The 27809-nt window shown below is 38.2% G+C and overlaps 1 protein-coding gene across 1 annotated transcript in view; it reads right to left on the bottom strand.

Moving 5' to 3' along the window:
• RELN (reelin) overlaps positions 1 to 27809 on the bottom strand; it is a gene marked incomplete at both ends in the record, with an annotated part of 285763 nt that overhangs the window by 130454 nt on the left and 127500 nt on the right. Inside the window, 2 exon segments of the mRNA XM_084305864.1 lie at positions 15570 to 15621; positions 21013 to 21109. Of these exon segments, the coding sequence (XP_084161990.1) occupies positions 15570 to 15621; positions 21013 to 21109 (149 nt within the window).

The raw sequence follows: 27809 nt of genomic DNA, 5'->3' as shown, positions 1-27809 counted from the left end.
CTGTTTTTTCTGCTCTGCAGAATACACCACAAACAGAGGGGAAAACGCCCAAAAGATGGGATGAAATCCTATCTCTGTAATTTTGACTGATGCACTAACTAACATCCTGGAAATGACCCACAAAGTTAATTTCTTGTATCTTTTTCTTGTCTTAAACTGTAAATATAGAAGCAGATCCTTCCGTATCCACTCTTTACAGCTGTGTGGGGGTAAGTTCAGCTGCTTTGATACGTACTCTGCTGTAACGAGGCACAGAATAATTAATATTGCAAAAGCAGCAGGACTTTGAATTACCAAACATGTACCCAAAATGACTACAAAGCAACTCTCTGGGTATAATTTACTGACAAGGTACTTTATTTCTCTCATATTAAAACCAAATGATGTCAGAAAAAGCCTTTGTATTTCATATTTGCCCATCTGCTGAGATGGTCTACTTCGCTGAGTGGCATCTGCTGTCAGCTCCTACTTGTGGCTTTTAGGAGTTCCAAACTTTAATCACACTCATTTATTTTATTACAGGGGAATTTGGTTCAAAACCAATGAACTTCAGCTGGTTTAACCACTTTGGCTGACAAGAGGCTGTGAGGCAAAGCAGCAACATACTGACTTTTCTGTCATACAAAAACTAAAGGAGCATAAACAGGAAAAATAACCTGTTAATAATGTGCCATTTCAGTTATTGTTTCCATCAACTCTTGGTATGGTACTCCTAAACAAAGCCAAGTCACAATGTCCTGCCAAAAAGGTGGAGAAGGCCACATTTGCTGACTATACCATAAAGACAATAAAAACCCAAGCATTTCCAGTCAGTACAATATATGAAGGATGTCATCTCCTAAATCTCCATCAGACTATGCAACAAAGATAAATCATTTCTTGTAAGAAAAAGAACCAGTGAAAAAGGGCTTCACAAGGCAGATGCGGTGTTTCTCTTGTGTTATTGGAAAGAGAGCAGTGGAGACAGAAAGAAAAGAGGGGAGACAAGTGCTGGTTTCTATTATTATTTTATTGGGACCTGTTTTATTAAGACTAAAATTGGTTTGCAAATGTCATCAAGGTTGAAGTAAGCAGCAGTTACTGACTGTGATGACAAATGCGTTCTTATCAGTGTTTAAAGTCCTTTTTTAAAAAAATGTATATTCTTCACTCAAAATCAAAAGGTAGCAAAATATTTATCATTTAAGTATCTAATTCTGCAAAACTTTAATGGACAATAAAATAATAATAATAAAAAAAACCAACAATCACCCATCTGAAAAAATGCCAGCATGATTTAGGCATTATTCTTTGCCATTAGAACATTAAAAAATATATATATATTTTTAAATATACAAGAAGTACAAGGATCTGGTGTTTGCTTCTTTTGAAAAACCAATATTCTTCCTAGATTATATTAATAGTTTCTTCCCAAGAACAGGGAGAAAGGTGAACATAAAACTGTTCTCCAGAACTAGATTTATTGAGATGTTATTGAAAGCCAGTGTCTTTCAATATAATTTTCAATGTGTCAGTATTCTCAATATTTTTTTCAATATTGTTATTACTTAATGCTATTCCTATTACACCATATTACTATTATATTGGTAATCTGAAACTAGAATTATTTAAAATATTTTGTGGAAATCTGCAGTTCGGATGTTTGCCTCTGCCTTGACTAACAAAGCCATCCTCTGATTTTGTGAGGAAATAGATGATCAGAATTCAAGTAGTAACAGAGCAGAAGCTGAAGGCAAATTCCCCCAGGAGAGGCGTCCTTCACACTGCTTCTAGAGATGATAATAAATGTTGTGCCAGCTCTAAGCAGAGCCATGTGGTTAGGATGTTACACTGTAAATCTTCATACCTGCCCATCTTCCAAAGAAAAAAATGTACAAGATGACATAAAACCTTTTGAATGAGCCTAGAATATGGTTGTTTCAAGCCAAGAAAGCCCAGGTTTTGAATTAGCCATGAAAAAAGGTAAGAAAACATATAAAATGTTTGCCATTAAGAACTCTATATTAGTAAATTACTGCATTAGAACAAAATGCTGTTCTTTTCTTAAACCAAATACATCACAGCAAATCTGATGCCCTGATATAGTTACTGTCAGTTAGTACAACTTTCTAAAAGTTACCAATATGCTTTCAAAATTAAGGCATGTGTATTTGCAAATTATTCAGTATGTATATGCAAGCAGTTCCTTGGGTTGCAGGAAATAAGATAAATTCTTCCTTTGAAATGTTTTTATTCTTTTTCATAGGCTGCTAGCTGAAGTTCACAGATTTCTAAAAATTTTGAAAAAATGCTCAAGAAGAGACAACCTTCATGGATATTTTTTCAAATGATATATTTGAAGCTCAGACAATAATTTTTTGTCTGCTATGGAAAACTATGAATAGTAAAACAGCTTCTGTTATAAAACCCAGCTATCTTCATATATTGAATATTCTGAAACACTAATTTATTTGGTCCACACTTCACATGCTTGGATTTTGCCCCAGGGCAAAGCTGAATAAAATAAAATTTGCTCAAAGTTGAATCCAGACAAAAACTCTCATACAGGATGATTTTGACTGGCAGTCTGTGAATGCTGAGTAACTCCTTCCTGCTGCTTTACTAATTCTACCTAAACCAAAGAGCAAAGAATAGAAAAGGGAAGGAAAACCATGCTTCTTAATTGTTTTGCTACTTGTTCTGAAGGATTTGTAACATAGCAAGGTGCACTTATGTCCTAATGAGATGGGCATGTCTTTTTTTTTTCTTTTTTTTTTCCCCCCTCTAGAAGACTCATTAAGCTTGTTTTGGTTTCTTTCGATGCCATTCTTAGTGAATATTTTATGCACCTCATGTTTTAAAACATTGTGTATGTGGAAGTACTAATAGTATTTAAGGAGAAATGTTGTGAAGGCACTTCATAACAGGTATTTGTAACCAGGTACTGATGTATTTGTATCTAGGCTGACAATGGAGGCAAAATTAATGCAAGACTCACTACAGCTTTGCCTCCAACTGTGCCAGATCTGCAGAAATTCGAGTCATGTGGTTGTTGGTCTCTAAGATTTGTTAACAACACTGATTAGAAGCTGGTGTTTTGCTGAGATAAAACTGGGTGCCATCTGCAAGGGAAGCAATATTTTTCTCCTTATAGACTGTGACGCCCTCCGCCTCTTGACAACCTCCTGATAGCTCCTGCAAGTGCTTCAGTGGATAAGCAGATGAGATATCTAATGCTGGCTCTAAGGAGAATAAGCCTAATGTGTAACTGTGCAAGAAAAGCTCACATGAAAATTTGTAGAAGGGTTTGATTGTGTCCTAACATTGGCCTGAAAGGGAGCTCAGAAGAATCCTGTTTATCTAATACTGGAAGATTACTTTTGTTCATTTTGTTAATGTGATGAATAATGATTAGTGTTTGCTAAGGATTATGATTTGCTGATATCACTTGAATTAAGCCAGACAGAATAGTATAAATTACTAGTGGTCAAATTTGGCTGCCATGCTAATATTTTTTTTCCAAATTAATGAACCATACAGTCTGGTATAACGAATGCTCCATGGATGCTACTTAAAAAAAAAAAAAAAAAAGTATATGTTTATGTTGCCTTCTAGTAAAGAGCCAAATGATTTTAACCATGTTAAAAGATGGAATATTTTGGGCTGGGAATACTAGAAGCTCTGATATGAAAACATGCAACTCACTATTCATGTAATACTCCCTCTGAAAATTTCATCAAGAGGACACAGGAATATTTTTATTTTTCCTTGAAGCCACAATTTTGAACGTGATTTCAAGTGTGATTTTTTATTCTGTCAAATTTTAGATCTTTAGCCATTTTTTAAAGTGTCTTTGTTTATATATCAAAGTTGGAATACAAATAAATCTTTAAAGTGTAAAAAAAATCTTAAAATTAAAAACTGCAAGAATTGTGTTCTATGTTGTAATTTTATAGTACTTTTTCATGGAAATAATTAAATACTTTATTGCTGACTATTTGTTTCTCCCTTACAAGAAGATTTTGACTGTCCGTGCCCCTGTACGTGTTCTGACAAACAACTTGGAATAAATACCTGACACTAGGAAACAACGTTAATGGTATTTGCCTTTGGTGAAAACCAGAGCAACTCTAACTTTAGTGTGAATTATGAATTTTGAGATGCAAAGTCTTAACTATTCATTTCCAGCAGTTTCTGGAGAACAGCTAACTTTTGTTCCACTGACAGCTTTAGGCTGTTCTACTTTGGAACTGCTGGTAGTTACATCCAAATTAAAGGTTGACAAACGCAATAGAAACCTCCATCATAAAACTGTGTAAGAGTATAAAAGTCAGTAAATACATGTGATAAAAATTACTCAAATGGACTTCAGAAGTCCTAAAAGTAATCAGAGGTCAAAGCCCCATTGGATGGGGCCCTCAGCAAGTGGACGCCACCCAGATGATATCCCCAGTTGGTGTAGCAGACCTCACATCTTTTCTTCTCACCCATGTCCTGCAAAGGTTCTCAATAACAGCAAACTTACTTTCTAAGAAGTAATCCAGCTACTAAGTAAGAAAAGTCTGAGAAAACACTTATCCAGCCCAACTTCCTTTCAGTCTATTTATATTCAGTGATATGATGTGCTTCCTGTGCTCACACAAATCTTGTTCTCTTCTAATGAACAGGACAGATCAGAGATCATATTTCTTTTTGCACTGAGAACATTAAGGAGAGAAAAATAAGCCAGGCAGAAAGCTGTTTTTCCCTTATGCCAGTTTCTAGTTGATTCAGATGTAAAGATGCTCAGCTATTTATAGTACATGTATATCTTTCTGAGATACAGCCAGCAGGTATGTTCTTGGATAATGTGTCTGTTGCCAAATAAATAATTAACTGATGCTTCTAAATTTAACCACATTCATAAGTGCACCAATAGTGTATAGAGTACCTTGCTGAAGGCAAAGTGAGTAAACTTGTTAACGCTTGGATGTAATAGACATTAATTACAGCTACAGAAATAATAATATCATTAACTCCCCAGAAAGACTCTTTCAGTAGTTCTTGAATGTCTGACTAAGTAGTAAGCCCTATGCTAAGTAAGCATTTTCTACTTGTACACCCGTATGTTATGCTTCAATGTTACTGCCATTAAATGCTTAATGTCAGATCAGGCAGAGGTCCTCTGAGAGGACGACCTTTCAATGAAGCTGGGTAAAATTTAAATTATAGCACTTTAAACTTAAAGTAGTTATTAATTGGTACACTAACTTGTATCAATAAGTAGACAGAGACCTATTGCTTAGCTCTGATTAGCAGGCTGGGTCAGCTGTAAAGGTCAGTAATCAAGACCTTTAACACCATAAGGGTATGAAAGCACAGCTGGAAGGTATATGGTGTTTTATTCAGATCCCAACAGCTAGCATGTACCAGGGAGGCATACAGAAAGAACACATCGGTCCCAGAACTGCTGTGTATAAAGATGGTTGCTCAAATATAAAGACTTGAAAGTAGTTTCCTTGCCTGCTTTAATGAATTTCCCCATCACTAAGAAAATCTGGAAAATATTTCTTTTTCAAGCCTGGTCCTGAATTAAGGTGTCTCTCTTTTCTGAAACCCTATAAAACAGATTGCCTGTCATTAACTTTATATGTAGGTAGGTAATAATTGGTTGGGTGAAAGGCTTTTTATTATTTTTTTCAGTGCCTGATGGGTTTTCTCTATTTTTATCTGCTTTTGCTGTCATGGAAAACCCCCTCCCTTCCCCCCTGGAGAAAAAAATACAGTAGCATTTTGCTGAGCTGGGGCCTTATATTCCCCCATCCCTCCCCCAGGAACTACAGATGCTTTGTTGTTTAAGTTAATTCAGAAATGGACAATTTTAATCATACAACAGTGTTATCCTAATACAAAGATATGAGCCGGATTAAGATGAAAGTCAGTCTGTAATCCGGTATTTATTATTTTCAGCAACCAATTCGGTAATGGCTTGCATTCGACCACACGGAGGTGTCTCTGCCCCCTGCCCTGGATCAGAACCCAGGGACTCGGCTCACTTTATCTTTGCTGCTTTTCTCTGTACAGTAAATCTGTAGCGCTCACAGTTTAATTCATAACAGTGGAAGAGAAACCCTGGTACTGAAGTAATAAAAACAGTATTTCATTGCAACCTTGGACTGGTCAAAACAGCACAAATCATTTCACCAAAAGGCTATTAAAATGTCTTTCAAATACCGCATTAACTTTAAGCCCTGGTTTTGACCTAGGCAGCCCCTCTTGTATAACTCAGCAAAATCAATAACCACCACCTAACATCTCCACTCATGCTATGTGAAATGTGCTGGATGATGTTACTTACCTGTCTTACTCTTGCACATTAGGTGCAATTTATAACCTATATATCTACACAAAGGGCTTCTCTGCCAGGAAAGTGAAAACTAGTGGGTTTCATGCCAGGCAATAGAAAATGACAATCTGGGAGGTAAATAAAAAATCTTAATATTGTTTTATCAGGTGGAAGATGAAAAATGAAGCAAGCAGAAGAAATTCAATATGTCAAATTACAGCAATTTTTGCATTTAATTATATCAAATTCTCCAGCTCTTCCCCAATGCATAGGAAACGAATCAGGACAAAACAACGTGGGTGCACTCTGTGTTCTTGCTGCTTAGAGGGGACTGGATCCAAATGTAGCAACAATCAAGCTTCATTTCACAATCTTGATTTCTTACAGGCCTTAGTGTTTTAATTTACCTAGCTTAAAAGCTGTTTTATGCACTATTTAAACTCAGCTTATGCAGTCCTAACATTTATTTATTTATTTATCTATCTATCTATCTATTTATTTATTTATTTATCTTATTAGCCAGCTTCCCAGCAATGGAATCCTTTTAAAACTACAAACTAGCCCAGGAGTGCCCCACATTTTCTTAACACAAGATAATCTATCTGTCCTGCAGACAGTAGCAGCTACCTCCCTCCAGCCACTCTGTGCTTTGGGAATTCTCCTCACCTGTTCATACCACAGTTAACATGACCTTATGAATGTACCAAACACACAAATCTGGTGCTTTCTGGAAGGCATCAGAGCAGAAGAAATCTGGGTGCTGAAGGAAATCATCCATGCAAGTGATTAAAATGAAGGAGGTGGCTCAGCATGCCCAAAACATTTAGCTCCACAGTTTCTGCCATGACTATTTTTGTGTTCAGCTACAAGACAGTGAGAGATTTAAAAGATCAAATACTCTTCCTTGCTATCCTCAGAAGAAACTTATTTTTCACTTTTGTATTTCTCTAGAGACACATGAGTGAATTTTCATAGCAATTCTGAAGGGACTTGCTCATCTCTGTCCAGCTCAGCTGAGGGCTATCACAGCATTTATTAGTCATTGGATAGCCTTTGCTAATTATAAAACTAACTAAAAAAAAAAAAAAAAAAAAAAAAGAGAGAAAGAGAGAGAAATTAAGAGAAAATGGTCAGCAGTGGTTCCTCCCAGCCAAAGCTAAGGCACATTCCTATTGAGTGGTCTGAATCCAAGCAGGAGATAAAGACAATGTAACAGCAGTACTGTCAATATAACAGCTGCCATCAGAAATTAATTAAAACATGATAACAATATAAATTACAATTGCCTTTAGACTGTAACATGGGGCCAAGTGCATTCATTGTTGTTCGTACTGCTGAGCCAAGCAGCGTAGAGGTGTTTCTAGAGAGGAGGAGAAGGAATCACCTTGCCTTGCAGATGCCCTGCAGAGCCCTCCAGATGCTACTCCAGGTGAACACCTGGAGAGGCTCCTATTTCCTCCACAGACATACTTGGGGGTCAAGTGAACCAGCTGCTGTATTTATATCTATAAAAGAGGTAAGGTAATTTTTGTCCTCTGTGGTCTTCTGTTTGCTAAGGTTAATAGGGTAGCAAATGCGTTTTATGAAGCATAAAGCTTGGCAGTAAGGACTAATCCAAAGGGCACATTCAGTGATTCTGTTTAAAAATAATAATAGTAATTATAAAATTTGTGTAGTTTGAATATGTATCAGAGAAAAAAAAAAAGAGAAAAGGAGTATTTCTTTTACGTACAAAATCAATTACATTTTATAATTCAATTCCCTAGGACTCACACTGATAACAAAGTCAAACTGCCAACTACAAAAATGAAGGAAGAAATTTAAACCTGAAAAAGTTGTATTTTTTTTACTAAAATTGTTAAAATGCTCTCTGTGCTTTCTCTTCAACACACACCACTGACATCCTTAGCACTTGGATTCACAGAGTAAAACAGCTCTGGTGTTGACCCTAGTGACCTCAGCGGTTCAGAAAGAGTAATAGGGGCTGCTGGGTTAATGACTCACTAACCTGCTGCCTGAGGTGAGGCAGGGCATAACACGAAAAACCTTTTGGAACCTTTGGAACCTAACACGAAAACCTTTTTTTATGTCAAAGATCTGCATCCAAATCAATGACCCTTACTCATATGCTAATCAAAAGCATATTTTAAATTGTTTTCTCCATTACACTTGCAAAGGACTGTGAAATCAGCAAGCAATAAAAATAAGCTGTAAATACACTGTGCCACATAGTTCTTGATATGTGCATTACACATGCACCTTTCCTCTTAACAAAAATATACTACAAACATAAAGGTCAACACAGGCTAGATGATTTGTCTTCATTTAAGTGCTGCTGATGATCTGATAGATATATAAAGCTCAAGAGTTTTGAAGTGAAGACAGTGGCGACCGCTCAAACAGAAAATCAAGTTGCAAGAGTGAAAAGTATGTTGAGCAAGACTGAAGAAATTATTAGCTTTGTTGCTTATTTCAGTGATTAAATGATGAGGTTGTCAATGAAATATTTATGCATGTGACTGCAGAAAGCTTAACACTTTATTTCCTTTGGGGAAATAAATAAATAAACAGAAAACAGGGAGAACAAGGATACCACTGAAAAATCTGCACTCTGAATTGTTGGGGTTCCATCCTCACCAAAAAGTCCCGAATACAAATAACAACCTTTCTTCTACAATATTTTAAGCATATGGAAAACAATAGGTAGGCATATCTTTGCACTAGGGTTCCATCAGAAAAATATAAAGAGAGATTGATAAGCTACAGTTATTGTAGTGATTATAAGAAGTCTGTTTTATCCCTACTAAACACTGTAGGTTTTATTCCTATTAACTATTGTAAGGTAAATCATCAATAAACATGGTCATCTGATGGATGTTTAGACAAAATAAGCTGGAACAATGGGAGGAGCAATAGCAACAAATGCCAGAGAAGTGACTGAATAATGTGAAAGAAGCTACCCCAGGAGCAGCAGGAGAAAGGGGTCATTCTTACTGTTTGAGTAAGGTCCCATCTTCTTACTCTATCAGTAAGATGCGTATTTTGCTTCATGTTCAAGATTTATTATTATTATTATTATTTTTTTTTTTTTTTTTTCTGGCTATAGGGGGGACTAAGCACATGATTCATCCAGAAAAAACACCTACAGAAATTCTAGTGTCAGGACTGTTTGTCGTCCTGTCTCCGAAGACCACCTTTGCTCATCCAGTCTTCATCTTCAAGTATTTCATGTTATCAGCAAATAATACTCAGAAAACATTGCCTTCTCTGCCAGCTCAGTAGTACTCAGTGCCTGACATAACTTCAGAGAAAGGCTTTTATTATTTTATTGATTACAGGCAGAATTTTCCTGGATGAAGGATTTTCCTGAGTTTCTTGTAAGATCCAACCTGAATGATTCTATAGTTCTATGTTTCATTTGTCACATTGAATACAGGTTGCAACTTTTTCAAGTGTGCTCTGGTCTCGCCATTTTAAACCTGAGGCATAAAAAGAGCAGCAAGTCCTAGCAAACATGTAGTTGTCCCAGGCTTTCTCTACATCCTTTTCTCCATGCCAGGAATTCTGGCATGGCCACCACTAAACTAACAGAAAGACATTTCAGAAGACTGCATTAATAACTTTACTTTGCATTACATGATTTCTAAGCTAGATTTTACATACTGTTTTACATTAGCTGTCTCTTAATTTCACTGCAATCCATTGTAGGAAAAATAAATGATGCTTATATAAAAATAGTAATTCCATCACAAGATCCCAATGAATAAGAATAAAAATAATTTTTATCAAAAAATTATTTTGTTCTCTGTGTCAGAAAATAGTGCACAGAAATGATAACAGTGAGGTGATGAGAGGTTTCATTCTTAGGGGTTCATGCATATTATTTTTTGATTTAGTACCATATTGCTTGGCACATTTTGCATTTCATTTAAAATTCTCTTTTGTTTTAAACCAAAGTGCACATATGAAAAGACCATAACTCAACTAAAATCAGCTAGGGAAAGGTGTTTTATGATGGGATCAAAGGAAAATAATGCAAGTCACATATTTGCCTAGTAAGGCAGTATTAAGGGTGACTAAAGGTAAAGATTAATGATTGACCCAACATAGAATCTGTTAGATTTGGGAACCAAACCTTCCTAAAAGTTCTTTATCATGATGGTAGAGGTGCTTTTGTGGAAGAGGGATTCCAAGCCCAAGCTTTTTCTCCAGAGAAAGCAAAAAAAAATTTTGACCTTTGGCTAGCTCTTTGTTTGCACAACTGTTAGCTTGTTCTTTAAAAAATTGAGCTGAAATGACAAATGTTTGAAATATGAAGATGTATCTGATCCCATAAGGTATTTTTTAACCAAAAGAAAACCCAATCACTTTTTTATCGATATAAAATAATAGGGGTTTTAGATTTATTTATTTATTTATTTATTTATTTATTTATTTATTAAATGGGGGAATACTTATTAATGTGCTCTAGTAATGACAGAGGATCTCTGTGATATATCATAAAAGTTGAAGAAAAAAGAATTTTACAATAGCATCCCTCCTTACAAACACACTGTATTTATCCAGTACATGACAGTGTCAAATTCACCCTGCTTGCAGAGGAGTGTTCAAGAGTTTTCCTGAACAAAGCTGAAGAATAGGAGCTTTCCCTATCAAGTTATTCCCATTTTCCAAAATTGTTCAATAGCCAAAAATAACCTATTGATACTAAAGCATAAAGAAAGTGCCACGAAACAAAGTTTTTCAAGGTAATTTAACATTTTGCATTAACAGTTTTCACATTGAGATACACATAGCTCCGAGGAGAGCCTGCCCAGAAGGACAGTCTGTGTGTTGGTGCTCACCACAGCACCTTTGGCTTCAGCTTTGTGTTAGACTCAGATGTGCTGTGGAGGAAGAAGGACTGGAAATAGCCTGCAAGTGCTGAACACCCACACAGACAGCCTATGTACCCCACAGCCATGGAAGTTTATGTCTGAAGAGGACATTCAAGGAACAACGCATGAGCAGTTCCACTTGCACACCTCACACCTTGGCATTGATCCCCTAAAGCCTTTTCTCTTTTTATGGGACTCCATGGTTCCCTTTGTTCCCATGTTTATCTCACTCATTAATCTCTCATCACTGACAGTCACCTTCCATCATACTGCCCTATGCAAATGACAATGCATATTCATCCCACGAAGAGTTGATAACATCCCTGGAGAAGCTTTCGATATGGTTACTCACAGTATCCTTCTGGACAAAATGTCAAGCATACAGATAGATAAATACATAGTATGATGCATGAACAATTGGCTAATGGGTCTTGCTCAATGTGTTATAGTAAATAGGGTTACACCAGACTGGCAGCCAGTCATTATTTGGGTTCTCCACGGCACCATTTTAGGGCCAGTTCTCTTTGTTGTTTTCATAAATGACTTGGATGTAGGACTAGAGTTGCACTAAGTCTACAGATGATACTAAATTGGGAGGAGCTGTTGACTGTTGGGGGTAGAGAGGTCTTGCAGAGAGATCTTGACAAATTAGAGAGCTGGGCAATGACCAACAGTATGAAGTTTAACAGGAGCAAGTGCCAGATTGTGCACCTGGGAGGGGGGAGCCCTGGATGTTTGTACAGACTGAGGGATGAGAGACTGGAGAACAGCCCCGTGGAAAGAGATCTGGGGGCTTTGGTCAATGGCAAGTTGAATATGAGCCAGCAGTGTGCCCTGGCAGCCAAAAGGGCCAACTGTACCCTGGGGTGCATCAAGCACAGCATTACTAGTCAGTCAAGGGAAGAGATTATCCCGCTTTACTCTGTGCTGGCATGGCCTTACCTTGAGTACTGTGTGCAGTTCTAGGCACCACAGTATAAAGAGTACATAGAACTATCAGAGAGTGTCCAAAGGAGGGCTACAACGATGATGGAGGGTCTAGAGGGGAAGATATAAGAGGAGTGGCTGAGGTCCCTTGGTTTGCTCAGCCCTGAGCAGAACAGGCTGAGGGGAGGCCTCATGGCAGCCTGCAGCTCCCTCACGAGGGGAGTGGAGGGGCAGGCGCTTAGCTCTGCTCTCTGGGGACAGCGACAGGACCCGAGGGAACGGCATGGAGCTGGGACAGGGGAGGGTCAGGCTGGGGGTTAGGGAAAGGGTCTGCACCCAGAGGGTGGTCAGGCACTGGGACAGGCTCCCCAGGGCAGTGGGCATGGCACCGAGCTGCTGGAGTTCAAGGAGCATTTGGACAGCGCTCTCAGTCACGGGGTCTGATTTTTGGGTGTTTCTGTGTGGAGCCAGGAGTTGGACTCGATGATCCTTGTGGGTCCCTTCCAACTCAGGATATTCCACAATTCTATGTGGCTAAAGGGAAAAGTCTGAGTTTTACAGTGAGAAATAGAGAATATTTCAGCTAATGAATCAGGCTAACGTGTGGCAGCTGAGACCAGAGGCTTCTGTGCAATATCCTGCAATCCCAAACTGTTGAACCAGTGGTTCTGGCCTGAGAGAGTCCAAAGTCCATGCTTTAAATTCATTTAACAATTTCACTCATTTAACAATTTCATTGAGTGCTAAGGAAATGGTTAGACTTTGTCTTTCACATGAGTGATTGGTCTTGCAGAAATGTAGTCATGGATGATTTAAGATATATGAAACAATTGAAAACTTCTGAACAATTGGGCAGACAGTGCATGAATGTAAGCATCACCCCAGCCCTGGACCAGCAGGCAATGCCACTGATGCAAACAGGCTCAGAACGAATGCTGCATGGCAGACAAGTTACTCTCACTTGGAAAGGCTACTGCACTTTAATGTTGTCCTGTGTGCTGAATAAGTCTTACTAATTACATTTTAATCCTAATTAAGCCTTCATGCTCTGTGCTCCTTTTGACCCCTGTTGCCCTTCAAAGGTCAAGACTACCAAATACATGGCACATTAAGAAAACTACACAGAATATCAACTAATGAAAAATTCACTAGGGTCTTATCCTTTCTAACTATACTGTTTAAAACGATCTGGGATTCATGATGAAATCAGGGCCAATTTTATTGCTTCATTTCCAAGTCTTCACCTGCTTATATAGCTGCAAATACAAAATTCCATCTGATAATTAGTGATGAGAGAAATCAAAGGATATGCACTTTAATGTGACCAAAGCTAGGTGAGAAATTTAATATAAAGGTGACCCCAAAAGATTGCAGCTTAAGCTATTCAGTGGTAGACAGAAAGTGTGGAGCATTCTTTAAAAAAAAGGTAATTCTCCTGGATGAATCTCTAAATGGGGTTATGATTAAACTGGACATTTGGGAATAAGCTGGAAACTGTCAAATACCTCGTTCAGATTTATGATTGTAAAGCCAAGTACTGCTGAGCACAGCAGCAGTCCCCTGGCAAATCTGTGCTATATTTCAAGCCTAACGTAGACACACAGGGAAATGTGATACATTTTGAACTTCAGGCTGAAAATTGATTTACTCAGATATGCATACACTGCTCTCCTACTTTACTATGTGGGGGATTTTACTTGTTCCTACTGGTACAGGTTAGAGTATTGTTACCACATAGTCCTGTCATATAGGGTGTTTCTTGCTCAGATGGTTCTTTTATTTATTTATTTATTTATTTATTTTTGACCTTCCCCAGGCAATAGGACCAAAGGCTACTAGTGAAATTTAAAGTTTAATTTTACACTTTGGGGAGCTGCACCCTTCCACATGTCATCTCCAGTGGGCACTGGAGCAGTAAATGTTCACTTACTGACTTGTGAGTTGCATTGATGTTAACTATTAGGAATCACTGCAAAAATAATCAATATAATTTTTTTGCAAATTTTCCTGAAAAGCAAAAGTCACACATCCTTGGGCACAGACACAGGTTGGAGGGTGAGACAGAAAAGTGGGGCTTTATAAATGCTGCGTGGGTTTCTGCTGGTGAGCAACATGTCCTAGCAGGTCAAGTGAGCTACTCCTTTTCACTAACTGCATGAAGCTGCAAGGTAAATCCAGGCTGTTTTTCTAGAGGTGCTGGGTCTTTATGCACTAATTCAGCTTAGGAATGAAAATATTTTGCTGACTTTTTAAAATTAATTTATCATTAATTTTAAATGATTAATTTATCATTAATTTTAAATTATTTAATTTAATTTAATTTAAAATTTTAATTTAAAATTAATTTAAAATTAATTTATCATTAATAAAAATGATGGAAATAAAAGCATAGATACCAACCCATAGCACTAGTAACATTGCACTCAGCTGCATGGTGAAAAGTAATGATGCCCACAAATTGTCAAATGAACAACTTCAGTCAGAAACAAATGTAACTGATGTATTTTTGAGCCTTCCAGGGTTTTGATTTCAGATCTATTAAAAAAAAACTAACTTGCTTGCCAAGGTACCTGATAGCTCTTATTTCCAACTGATATTTTCAGACTTTAATCACACCTCTGCTGATACTTCTGGAGAATTACTTTTTTAAAAATAGGTATATAATTTAGAAATACATATCCAGAGGTCCACAGAGGAAGCGGACTATCTTTCTTCCATGCTTTTTTATTGAACTATTTGTATCATGAAAACATTTTTCCTTCATATCTTGAACACTGAGATATAAGTTGAGGAATTAACTTTTTTTTTCCCAGTCTGCCTTCAGCCCAAGACACAACTTCTGTATTAAAGTACAACTACACACTGAAAATCTGCAATAACTTACAGCAGGCATTCTAAGTAATACAGCATACCACCACCTCGTTGGTAATATGAACTAAATAGCTCTCATTTTGGTCTGCCCTACTGCCTATTATGTTTATGTTAACAGATGTGTTAAAAACAGCACTATCCTATATAACAGTCATAACCTGTAAGACAACAAGGGTTGAAAATGTTAAAGAAGAAAAATCCACTATTGCTAGTTCAGTTTTTAGAAACAGGAATCACACGTTAGAGAAAGAGCAAGTCATTATAATGTTAGCCATCAGGTTATAAAATAGACTTGAAAAAAATAACCCCATGACTATGCGTCCCATCATCAGAGTATCCACTGAAATTGCTCCTTTTCAAAGTTTATGTTGGGAGCTCTATATATTATTAAGAGATGAATAAATGAGCTGCAGTTTTTCAGTTTTTAAAAGTTTATTGTTATAATAATAATAATAATTATTATTATTATCTTTAATCCCTCATGTCACGTGGCACATTAGCCAGAATGGTGAACATGAAACTGAGGGTCATTTTCCATTGCAGCAATGATTTTTTGCACTTTCTCAGATGAAAGAGTGAGCTAAACTTACCAAGGGAAAACTGAAGAACGGATGCAGTAGTTGTGTTAAGGCCAGTGGTGGTCTACAGGAAGAAAAGCAAACAGCAGAGAGATTGTGTTAGGTCAGCAAAACAATACATTCATCACTTGTTTTCCTTTGAAAGCATGGAAGCTCTCTGGATACCTAGACTTTCAGTGCATGAAACTATTAATTTCCTTCCCTTTCAGGTTGAATGATTATGGACATTGTTGATATTTCATTTTGATTATTGATATCTCATCATATGTCAAAGCTGGCTTTTTTTTTTTTTTTCTTTTTTCCATTGCACTGTATTAATGTCTGCAAAATGAGCACATTTATGTGGAATGCTGGCACTTCACCAGTCTTTTAGGAGACCTAAAAGATGAACCTTGTGGTTTATTATCAGCTGAGTAGAAACCTGTGTATACGGAATAGTTTTCACTTGCCTTTCCCAGCACAGAACAAGAACCAAAAATGATCATAAATAAATAATGAAAATAACATTAAGTAAACCTAAAATAATAAAATGAAATGTTAAGAGTGGGATAACAGAATCTGTCTTCAGCAGTAAAGCAAACAAAATCTTGATGATACAGCATAATATATACAAAGCAATTTTATAGTAGCATCCACACACTGCTGATATGCAACCAAGACCTACAGGCAGGCAGAAAACACTGAGCAGTTCACTCTGTATTCAGCACACTGCCCTTCCATGTTGCTTTTCTTTTTCTCTCTTTCAATACCTTCATATTTTAGTTCATATTAGAACTGAAAATGTTATAAGATGAAGAGCACTAGAATTTTGTGAAGGAAATAATATCACCTGTATTATTTCAAAAAGATTTTCAATTCATTTTGAAAGTTGGACTTAACAACAGTGCTACATAACAGCAAGTCAGAGGATCACCCCAAAAAGAGGAGACTCAAAGTTTGGTTCATTCCCTTTAGAAAAGGACCCTGAAAAGATATACAGACTCTGCAAAAGCTTGTCGCTATAAGCAGATGTTACAGGCTAGACTGAAGATGGAAAATCACACAAAATAAAAGACCATGGCAGCACTAGACCAAAAAAGAAAAGGAAAAAAGACTCAAACTGGTCAGACAGGAAATTTACACAATCTTAAAAATGTCATCTAATTAGAAGAATAGTGACACACCTTAATTAAATTCAACTATTTGTTGCTAGTGATGACTGCAGCCTAGATTTGAGGACTTCGGAGTTGTCAACCTATGTCAGACCCCATATAAGACTTCATGTCATTTCCCATGAGAGCAGTGATGGACCTCTCCATCAACTGTGCTCATTGTCAGGAAGCCCTGTGATCTACACCCATTCACCATATCATATCATGGATAAGGCTACAGAGAAGCCAGGCTTCTGAGCAAATTCAGCCCCAGGAGAAAGGTCTGTGGATAGCAGGGATCTAGGCTTCAGCCACCAGAAATCAGCTGGGGGTCTATCTGCATGGCAGCATCTCCAAGGGGAAGACTTGATTGCATTTCTTGTTTGCTTGCATGAGCGAAGGAGAAGAAACCAATAAGAAGATATGAACAACAATAATAGTGGCAAAGAGAGAAAAAAAAGGATTTTATGGAAACAACATGTAATTTTCTATAAAATTCTGCACCCACATAAAGATTAGATGCAAGGACTTGGAAGACCTTACATTCAATCAACTAGCCATTAACTGGCACTATTACAAAGGCAATTTTTTGTAATGGCGAACAATACATTTTCTGCATAATTTCCCTGAAGCACAAGGTGAAAGCACAGATTCCCCCATTATCAGGTAGTCCTGCTCTCTTTAATTATCTACTATGTAAATAAACATGAAAACTGGAGAGAGAAATCTCTCTTATGTCTGAACTCTCTTATTACCCTGTGCATTGCTGCATGACACTTAACAAAAGCTATTTCTAAATGCAGATGTTTTCTGACTGTTATTTGGGACTCCAGTGACACAGAACAAATGCTATCTTGTGGTTACTTGTTTTGGCTTTTCTGTCTTTGGAGACTTTCAGAAAAAATTTCTATGCCTTTGCAAACATACATTCAGAATGTGTATATATCTTCAAGTGTATATTGTCAACAAATTCCTAGATGATGGGACAGCTTATGCCATTCCCTTCAACATGCTAACATCAGCATTTGGGTGGGAGCACATTAAATCAACTGAAATCAACTTGAGTAGTTGAGTTCTGTTAAACTAATTTTTTTGTTTGTTTGTTTGTTTTCGTGTTATTTTATTTATTTTTTTCCCTTGCAAGTTAGTTTTAACCTATGTTCATTTCTGGCGTGATTCATCATGTAGCCCACCAGTGCTTATATGGGTGTCATCTCTACCTCCAGGCAATGGTGCAGAACAAAAGGGACTGGACATCTTCCAGTGCTGGTGTGCACCAAAGCAAAGTGTTTGTTAAATTATAATGGAAGGAGACCTGGTCCTGGACATGCTCAAGTGGGTGCGGGTGAGTGCGGGGCACAGCTGTGTTTTCTGAGCAGCTTTCCACAGAACCAGAAAGATCATCAGACTGATCTGTTTTCCTCCCTCTACCCTAGGGAAAAAAGGTGTCCAGGAAACTGCTTGCTTTGGCATGAATTTTTGGTGTGTTTTGTTTGTTTTCTGCATACATACTAAATACAGAGGGAAACTTCTTATAAATGTTAATGAATGGGATCTTCACTGAAATGCACTGAAGATTGGCTGATATAAGTGACTGCAGGTGCGTTACGAGGATGCGTGGAAATTTAAGAAATTTATCACAGCTATTAATGATCTGTGAATGAAGACAGATTCAGTGGGACAGATTCCCAATAATCACAAGCATTACAAACAGCAACCTTCAAAAACATCTGAAAATTTCCCATTATCTGTACATAAAGTTTACTGAAAATACTTTTTTTTTTTTTTTTTTCCTCTCCTGGGAATAATCCTAAAAGGTAATATTCCTAAAATGTAATTCTAGTCTTATAACAGAAACTGCAGAGTTGCATTTATATTAACACCTTTAAAATTGTAGTCATGTCCCTATTTATGTCCATTCTGTCAGGATCGATTCAACATTAGGTAACACATTTATCATGCCAAGTAATAAAGTGCTTTCTGACTTGAATTATGAGTACCTATTATATTAGCTTACATTCAATTAATTATGTTGTGCAAGTTCTAATTTCAAAATGAAACCCTTTATCAATGTTCCGTGGCTCATATCACCAAGAAATTAAATGTATCAGTTATCACAGAAGAGAAATTCAGGAGGAATTAAAAGAGATGATGTTGTCAGTCATTCCAGTAATGATTAAAAAACAAACAAACAAAGAAAGAAAGAAAACATATTTAATAAAAAACTTCTTGCAAAGTTCTGGGCTAGCAGGGAGTCTTTAGCAGATGTCCCTCTGCAACATCTCTGACGCTATGCATCATTCCAGGGTTTTGCCAATGGTAAATTCTCACTAACAGACAGGGACAGTTGGTATTAAACAACCTCTGCCTGCAGAAACAGACAGCTACAGGGAGCCAGGAGAGGAGAGGGAGGTCAAGGAAGTAAACCAGTAGCTGTCACAGTGGTTGATATCATACGTTTGACAAATTCAAACTCCCCTTCACTTAGTATTTCAAGCAATAATGTGGTAATAGGAGCCATGAACAGGAACAGAGATTTCAAGAGTCATCTCAACAGTGGGACTAAAAAATGCATGAAGGTTGGAAAAGCGAAACAGGTTTTAAAAGTTGTGATAGGAACAGATACATTGTGTAATTGATGAAAGGTGGCTACAAATCAGGATCAAGTAGGCTCAAAGAAAATTGGAATTAAAACCTTTGTCCATAACCAAAAATAAAACTAAGTCAAATCTGTGGGAAGAACACTGTCCTGTGCTCACCCAAAATGGTAAACCCCTCACACTTTCCTTCATAAGAATTTGATTTTTTCTGCAACAATGCCATAATATTTATAAACACTTTCTTTATTAGGCTGCTGGCTGTTTATAAGCATGGTGATTTTTGCAGCTGATTATTTAATCATGCAGCTTAGGCATCATAATACATTTTTTCCAAATTCCTGATGCTGCGATAGTGCTATTTTATCATGTGGCAAAGAAAGTACAGTCCAATGCTGGATTTTGAAGCCAATTTGTGATTAATAGGGGTAGGCTAAATTATATGTCAGCAGGAAGAAGACAACTAATTAACAACATTTTAAACCCCTCATACCTGGGACCCTTGGTAAATAGGAGTGTTACCTATGCTCAAGACCACATCCAAAAATGAGCTAAAAATATGTGGGAAAAGTGTCTCAGTGGTGACTTCATTTTTGCACAGGACATATAACAATGCATCTCTTCTCAAGGCAGTTAATGAAGCACAGCACATTCGGATAGCATTCAGAGTAACAGAGAGGCAATTTAGCATCACTGTCAGGATTCCCCTGCTGGAGCTGGCTGTGAGGGAAATGACTGAAATTCTTCTTTATCCATAAAACCTATGAATTACTTTTAAAGCTGTTTATGACTTTCAGTAAACCATACCAGCAATATCTACATTGCATTTGTGCAATTTTGATCTCAGCTAAAGATGTAAAATTAACCCTGTTAAAAGAATTGTCAGTGTCTCAAATGATGAGAAGATTACTGGCCAAAACCACTTCTGTTTTATGGCCCTCTTCCATGTACCCTCTTCAAATAGCTCTCATCAGCATCTCCCTCCATTCAGAATACAGTTGAAAACATGAAAATTAATTTTGAATTACACAGGCTTTGAGCTGGTCTTGTAATTTTTCAGTTCTTTCCAAAACTCCCATTTATGTACATCATTGTAGCTATCTGCCAGCGTCAGCTGCAGCATGTGGGCATTGGTTATATATCTTTCAATTCATTTCCCCCACCCAGATGATCCCAAGTTAATGCAAATTGCACCATGTCGTTTCTTACAGCAATTTTATGACCAAACTACACCCCAATGAAATTAATTCTGTCACCTTCATCGTGACTCAATTTGTTACATACACTTTCCCGAGACTGGCAGGTGCTTGCTCCAGGCTGCATTTAAGTCTGTAAGATGCATTATTCACAAGTGATGTTTTACAACCAAATTAACGATTGTCAACAGCAACAAGAAAAAAAAAAAAAGAAAAAGGACACAGCTAATAAAATAAGAGAAGAAAAATGAACCTTTGAAATTGAATTATCTGAAAAAAAGACATTTCATTGTCTGAAATAAAGACAATTATGCCAGTTTGAAAACATAGTTCTATTTTCTTGCCTTTTCTGCCTTTAACAGATATTTTAAATAACCTAGGTATACACCAGATCAAGAGTTTTTTCTTTGCAACAAATGTTGGTTATTATCTAGTTTTTGAAACATTGGGGTGTTCCTGGGGTGCTCTTCCATGGCATTATCACTTTGCTTAAGAGCCTGTCTACTGAACACCAAACTTGCAAAGCACTCACCAGCTCTCGGGGACCATATGGCTCACAGAAAGTGACAGCGCTGCCGTGCATAATCACACCACACTGCTCTCCAACCTCACAGTTTCTGCATTCAGACCTGCAGGAAGAACAGAACACGTTCGAAATGGAAATTAGAAACCTCATGTTGGAGACTGCATCAGGTTTAAAGACTGTAAAATAAGAGTGTTACAGTTTGGTGCTCAAACTAAACGTAAAGGTTGAGCATTGGCACGTACAATGTGCTAGAGCTGCCTCTCAAGAAAGGACCTTGTGGGTAGGTATTTGCTCTCTGCACGCTGTTACCTCCCCACTCCCCCTCCTCTTCCCCCCCCCCCAAAAGGAGCGTCTCTTATCGGCTGCAAAATGTCACACAACAGGAAGCCAGGCAGAGCTTTTACATATATAATTTATCCCAAAATTACTGTTCTTCCAAAATCCTTACTGCATGTTTGTTATACTAGGTGCAAGCCTACTACTGCAGAATTACCATGTCTTGAACAGGACAGTTCAAGGAAAGTGGGATCAGCCTGGGGGCACAAAACAGTGGGGATGAGTGATTTTATGACACCACCTAAGATCACGGGGAAGGAAGGAATTCAGAAATGTTCCAGGTGTTACAGAAATGTTACAAAGCTCCTTGAAGCATGTGTGCCTAAGCCATTAGTGTCAGGGTCTGACATCATCTTTGTCATCTCCTCCAGTTCTCCTGCATCACTTCTTGATAACCTTGGATCCACCACCTTTCCATCAGCAGTGGCAGAAACCTCATTCATGAAAATGAACAGAGTAAGCAGCTCAGGTTTGGAGAGAAAACTGTTAAACTCCACATCACTCAGGGTCAGTCTGCCTTCAGTCCCTTATTGCCCTCATGCACCATGGATGGGGGCTGCGAGACCCAGCACAGAGCTCAGCCTTTGGGCACCTCATTGAGCTCCTCCAAACAAGAACATCACACTTCCTCCAGAGAAGAACAGGAACAGGCATTGCAGAAAATTTGTAAGCCTTGCTCCTCTCTGGCTTCAGGGTTGTCTGTTCCCAAGCTCAGGCACGGGGTTGGAATGGAGTGGGGAGGCGACACTGTGACAGGCAGGACTGATGGCAGTTTGACATCTGCCATCCAGGCAAGGAGACCCATCTTCCTGGAGGACTCTGGCCCCTACAGAGGAGATGGTCCCTGCTCGCTTGCAGGCTGCAAACCTGAAAGTGTGCACCAAGCAGCTCCTACAGCCCAGTTGCTCTAACATGTTTCTTGCTGCTGCTTTCTATTCATAATTGTCATATCCCCTATTCCTAGTAACAGAGGGATGTGAGACTTTTCACCTTTTAGGGGAATAAGTATGCAGAAAATCTCAGAGAGGCTGGTAATTGTTGCTGAATTTAATATGAAGGACTTTACACGCAGCCTGACTGAGGAGCAGAGGAAGGGCCCTCTCCCTCAAGGACTGAAGTATTGGTTTTTGGCTTGAGCCACGACAAACAGCCCCCACCAAACTGCCTCAGATAGGGCTGACCAACACTGTCTTCAGACATCCCAAGCTCACCTTTAACATCAGATGTAATGACATTGCAAGCAATGGTGAACTCACTTGAACCCTCTTATTTTTTTCTGATTTCTCTCTGTACTTTTATAATTGGTATTTTTAGAGTCTGAAGTGCAATGAGACTTATATAAGGGTAGTTTAGACCATTTTTTCTTTGCTTTCTCTCACACAAAATGCCTCAAGCTTGGCCACCTTTTCTAATGTAGAGTGCCACCAAAATAAATGTTCCCACATAGAGTCCAGATACAGTTTAGCAGTTTGCAAAAAGTTTGCATTTATTTTCTCTTTAATTCTCCAGCTAATTTCTGGATGGAAGATCTTCACAGAATCTCAATGGAAATCAGATAGAAAGGGTGAAAACCCAAGAAAACAGGGACTTGCTGTCAAAATATGTGCTCACAGAATCACAGAATCATAGAATCACAGAATCATAGAATCACAGAATGGATTGGGTTGGAAGGGACATTAAATATCACCCAGTTCCAACCCCCTGCCATGGGCAGAGACATCTCCCACCAGCCCAGGTTGCCCAAAGCCCCATCCAGCCTGGCCTTGAACACCTCCAGGGATGGGGCATCCACAGCTTCTCTGGGCAGCCTGTGCCAGGGCCTCACCACTCTGAGTAAATAATTTCTTCCTAACATCTCATATAATAATTCTACTTTCTTTAAGTTTAAAGCCATTATTACAATTCCTTCTCCTCAGAGCTGCTCTCAATCTATTCTCCACCCAGCCTGTGTTTGTATTTGGGATTTCCCTGGCCCAGCTGCAGGACCTTGCACTTGGCCTTGTTGAACATCATGAGGTTTTTACAGACTCATCTCAAGCCTGAATCTTACTTGAATCCTATACAAATTTCCTTGATTTTTTCACTTCTTTTCCTAGGTTATGAAGCTTACTTGTCTTTTTGTTAATAGGTGCTGTGCTAAATCTCTGCAAGTCTTTCTGTAAACAGCTTGCAAAGGGATATTTCTATTCCTGCGTGTCCCAAAACCATCAGTGCATCATGAGCATGGATGGGCAAATGAAATCTCTGGCTCGAACAGACCAGTAGCATTGTCAAAGTGTAACATTGCCCATGGAGCTGGAGCAGCATTTCCCCACGGGATCTGGGGAAAGAAGAATGGGCTGCTGCAAACCCTGGTAGTGTTTAGAAATAACATTTGACTAATTTTTTAAAATACACATTTAAATAAATGAAGCTATTTTCTGGTCTGTTCTCACAGCAAACTGCAGTTCATTGACACTCTGTTGGGGGACCTTCCCAGAGTAGCAAAAGAGGGGTAACTTTGTGCAGAAAGGGTTAACTCTGCACAGAGTACAATGCCCTGCACAATACCCTGTCTGAGTGCTAAGCTTTCCTGAGGAATAGATGTTACACTTTCAGATACATAGATGTAGTGAATAATTGATTGCATTTGTTATTTTGGGTCTTTTCAGCTGGTCCAGGGTCAGTTTAGTGCAGGGCTGGCTTTCCTATGCCTACGTCCATTAGAGAAGTCAAAGATGAATGTCTCTTTTCCACTTAATAAATTGCTTCCTTAATCTGAGATTTGATTAAGCTTAGTTTCATTTCCAGTTCCAAAAACAAAGTTATATTTAAAAAATCCTTGAGGTTTTTTCTTGCATGACTATATTATTAAAGTAATTCAGCAAATCACACTGATAGCATATAGTATTTTGGATTTAAGTAGCAAAATTAAATCCTCTAATAAAGTAATGTAGTTCCTATTGATTTCAATGAATTAATATTTATTTATAGAAGCTGTAGTTGGCCCATAATTTTATTTTTCAATATAGCTCCGGGACAGAACATGTGAGTGAACCAAAGTGTACTTTAGGAGAAAACACAGAAACAATGTTTATGGAGTATTTGTGTTGTCATTGCTTAAGTTTCACTTGATCCCTGAATTCTGGTAGCTGAAGAACATGGGAACAGAGGCAAGAAAAATACCTGGAATTCTAAAGTATCCTGGCTGTTTCTGAGCATTATTTTCATTATCTGCCCCTACATTTTGGGGGTTTATAGTGGAGCAACTGCCTGAAATCTTGATATATGCAGACAGAGACATATATAGCAGGAAAACTGCCTATGAAAACTAAGTAGGGAACTCTTATGCCCTCATGAAAGGACAGACTTAATCCAAGGGATAACTTTAAGTTTTTACTCGTTGTATTTCAGTAAATATACAGTGATTTGGTTGTTCATCTGTTCTACTTCTGTAACGTGGTCTATGAAATATGGAGAAGTGTTTGGAAGTCTAGAAATGCTGTCCTTCTAATACAGCTCTTTCATCATTACTCATCTTCTCTAGGATGACTCCTCTCATCAGAAATTGGATGGCTGTTGGTAATCCTGATTCAAACCTTTGTGCTCTCTCTGAAATATATCACTTCTGACAATAAATTGCTCGGTAGCTTGACAGAAGTGTATGAAGAGTAAGAAAACTGATCTGCTGTTCCTCAGACCACCGTCATCATATTAAGTGCTTAGAAATGATCCAATTTGCTTCTCTCCAGGTGCAGACAGTAAGGTTAACTTCTTTACCATTCTTATAACCAGGAGACAATATTAATCGCTCTGTCTAGGTGTAGCTTTTTACATTATCTTTCTCACCTGCCTGGTCTAAAATCTTAGCACATTAAAATCATTTCAGTCTTCTCTTCACTGCTCATTTTCATTGCCACTGTTGGCGTTTGTCATATTCATCTAGATGCCTTCTCTATAGACCTGCCATCACTCTCATCCCCGGCCTAGAGAGTCCCACCTCTCTCAGTTATTGTTCTTCACTTTGCTGAAGGGGAAACATCTGCTGTTTCCTCATTGCTATTTGTCATCTCGTTTCCCTCTACAATACCTGAGTTTGTGGACATTATATTGACTGATGTCTTTTGTGATGTCTGGACTATAAAGAAGATAAACATCTCAAACTGCCAAGAGATTTTAAAACATAAATCTTTCTGAAGTTTAATCCCACAGTTTTACTGCAATTTCAAAACCACTTTAGGACCTCTCTCTCCTGTCACAAAGCTTTCCTCCACCTCTTTGCCACTGGAAATATCACTGTACCTCTTCATTTCTCATGTACTATGAATAAGTGATGGAGCCTGTTTCTTATTGATTGATTTTACTTGCTCAGCTTTTCTTCATGTCATCTTTGAAGAGTCTATCTTTTGTAAGTGATTGCTGTTTGAAGTGCCAATGGGCTTTGAGATGAAACATGGCATCAGGTTGGGAAGGAGAGTTTAGCCAGCTACAGCTTCCGTACAGTGTTTTTCTTTATTAAATTTATGGAATCCCCTGTTGTCTTCATCCCTACTGTTAAAACTGTGTTTTATCCATGTATTAATATGTATTAATGCCAGCATCTCTACTAATATATGCATTTGCTTCATTCACACCTCCCCTCCGCCTTCCCCCCGCTTTTTTGTCCCAAGATTAAGTCATTTACCATTAGGATATATATACATATATATATATATAGTTTTTTATATATATATATATATATTATATATATATATATATTATTTTTTTCTAGATTTGTTCTTGTTGGACTGTTTTAGTTGTTATATAGCAACATTTTTATACTCTACCATGAGAAGAGTTACATGGAGGTTATGAGGTTACATGGAGGCAAAATGATCACAGAAGCAGGTGCCCAATGAACTAGACAGTCTTCCAGACACCACCTATATTGGGCCTTTACTCATTCAGCCACCACCTGGACTTTTCTCTTGCAAGACACAGACCACGTGTTCCAGAAAGTTTGAACAAGATGCACAAAAACTTGCTTCTCTTCTGCTACAACAAAGTATTCATCAGAAGTATCAACCAGAACCTCAAAAAGCAAACAACCTTTCCAGAAATTGGAAACATGCAGTTCTGCCTTCAAAAGGTTCTGATTAAGCCTTTCCTCCCCTAAAGGATTGAAAACTGAGGCTTCCCCGTGCATGGGCTCCCTGTGTTTATGTTTACATGATGCAGATTTCCTTTCCCTACAAAGAAAACCAATTACTTTCATGGTTTCTGAGCTTTCTGAACTAACACACTCCTGCCAGTTTTCAGCAAGTCCTATGGACCAGAAAACACCTGTGCTATTAAACTTTTCATTGAAAAATACAATAAACATTACTGTCTAATTAGTTCTGCAAGTCAGCTGTGAACTCTTCATTGCTGTCAGTGGTATGTTGACCACAGAGTGGGATTCACTTAACTACCTTAACTTACACACCGAATACATATTAGGCATGGAAAGAGAGATGTTAATTTACGAATCCATGAGTCATATTTATTTCAGAAGGGAGATCTTTGTAAAGCATGTAGCAAATGAGTTGAGAGAAATGAGGAAATCTTTGCTTAAATAAACAGGTGTGTGTCTGTGGGTTAACAGCTTTTAAAAATAGTCACTTTCTGACATTATTGCTTGTTGGAAGACAGCAATATAAAAATTAGTTGGACACACTACACAAGGAAATCTCCATGGTGGTTGAGTCCCAAGAAAATGGAAGAGATAAGATGTGCTACAGTTCCTTCGTTCCCAGAACAGAAGTTCTCCCTGCTTCTTGCTTCACCTGTTGTCTCCTCTCCTGCTGCCTCCTCCCCTCCTCTTTCTGTACTACTTCAACAGCTTTTCCTGTCTTCTCTCACTAACCAAACTGTGATTTGGTCAGGAACCCATTCCCAGATGCTCTGATTATTGTGTTTACAAAGAGCCCCATCCCATCCCTTCCTTTCTCCTCCTCTCACAGCTCCAGAAACACCCGTGGCCACCCCTTCCCTCCTCCTGAGTCTCTGAAGAAACAGATGGTTGCTGCCTGGGATGTGTCTTTTAATTCATTTAAAAGACCAGAAATCCATAAAAAACAGGCAGACACTCTCAAAATCATACAGTGCCCCTGTGCAAAATAGTTACTTGATGTGGGGCCTCTTCCAGTGATGGAGTGGCACACCAGCTCTGCTGGGACTCATAAAATTAGACACACACACAACCTATAAAAGGCTTTGCTTGTGCACTTGGACTGCACATCTCTGTCCAGAGTCGCACATGCCAGAGAGCAGATCAGGAGGAGGGGAAAAATGCTAATCACACCCAAGCCACTGCTGCATAGTATCTGGGAAGAAAAGGCCACAGGAAAGTATTAACACCTCTCTTTTCATCTTTACACAAATAATGGCTCCAGAAATTATTAGAGGGGCTTAGTCTAACTGGCCCCTGGTGACAAGGCACCACTGGAGTGTTGGTGCACCAGGCAGCT

Source organism: Netta rufina (assembly GCF_964035555.1).
Source record: "Netta rufina genome assembly, chromosome: 1".
Lineage (NCBI taxonomy): Eukaryota > Metazoa > Chordata > Aves > Anseriformes > Anatidae > Netta > Netta rufina.
The sequence above is the reverse complement of the archived record's forward strand: the minus strand, read 5'-3'. Positions and strand labels throughout refer to the sequence as shown.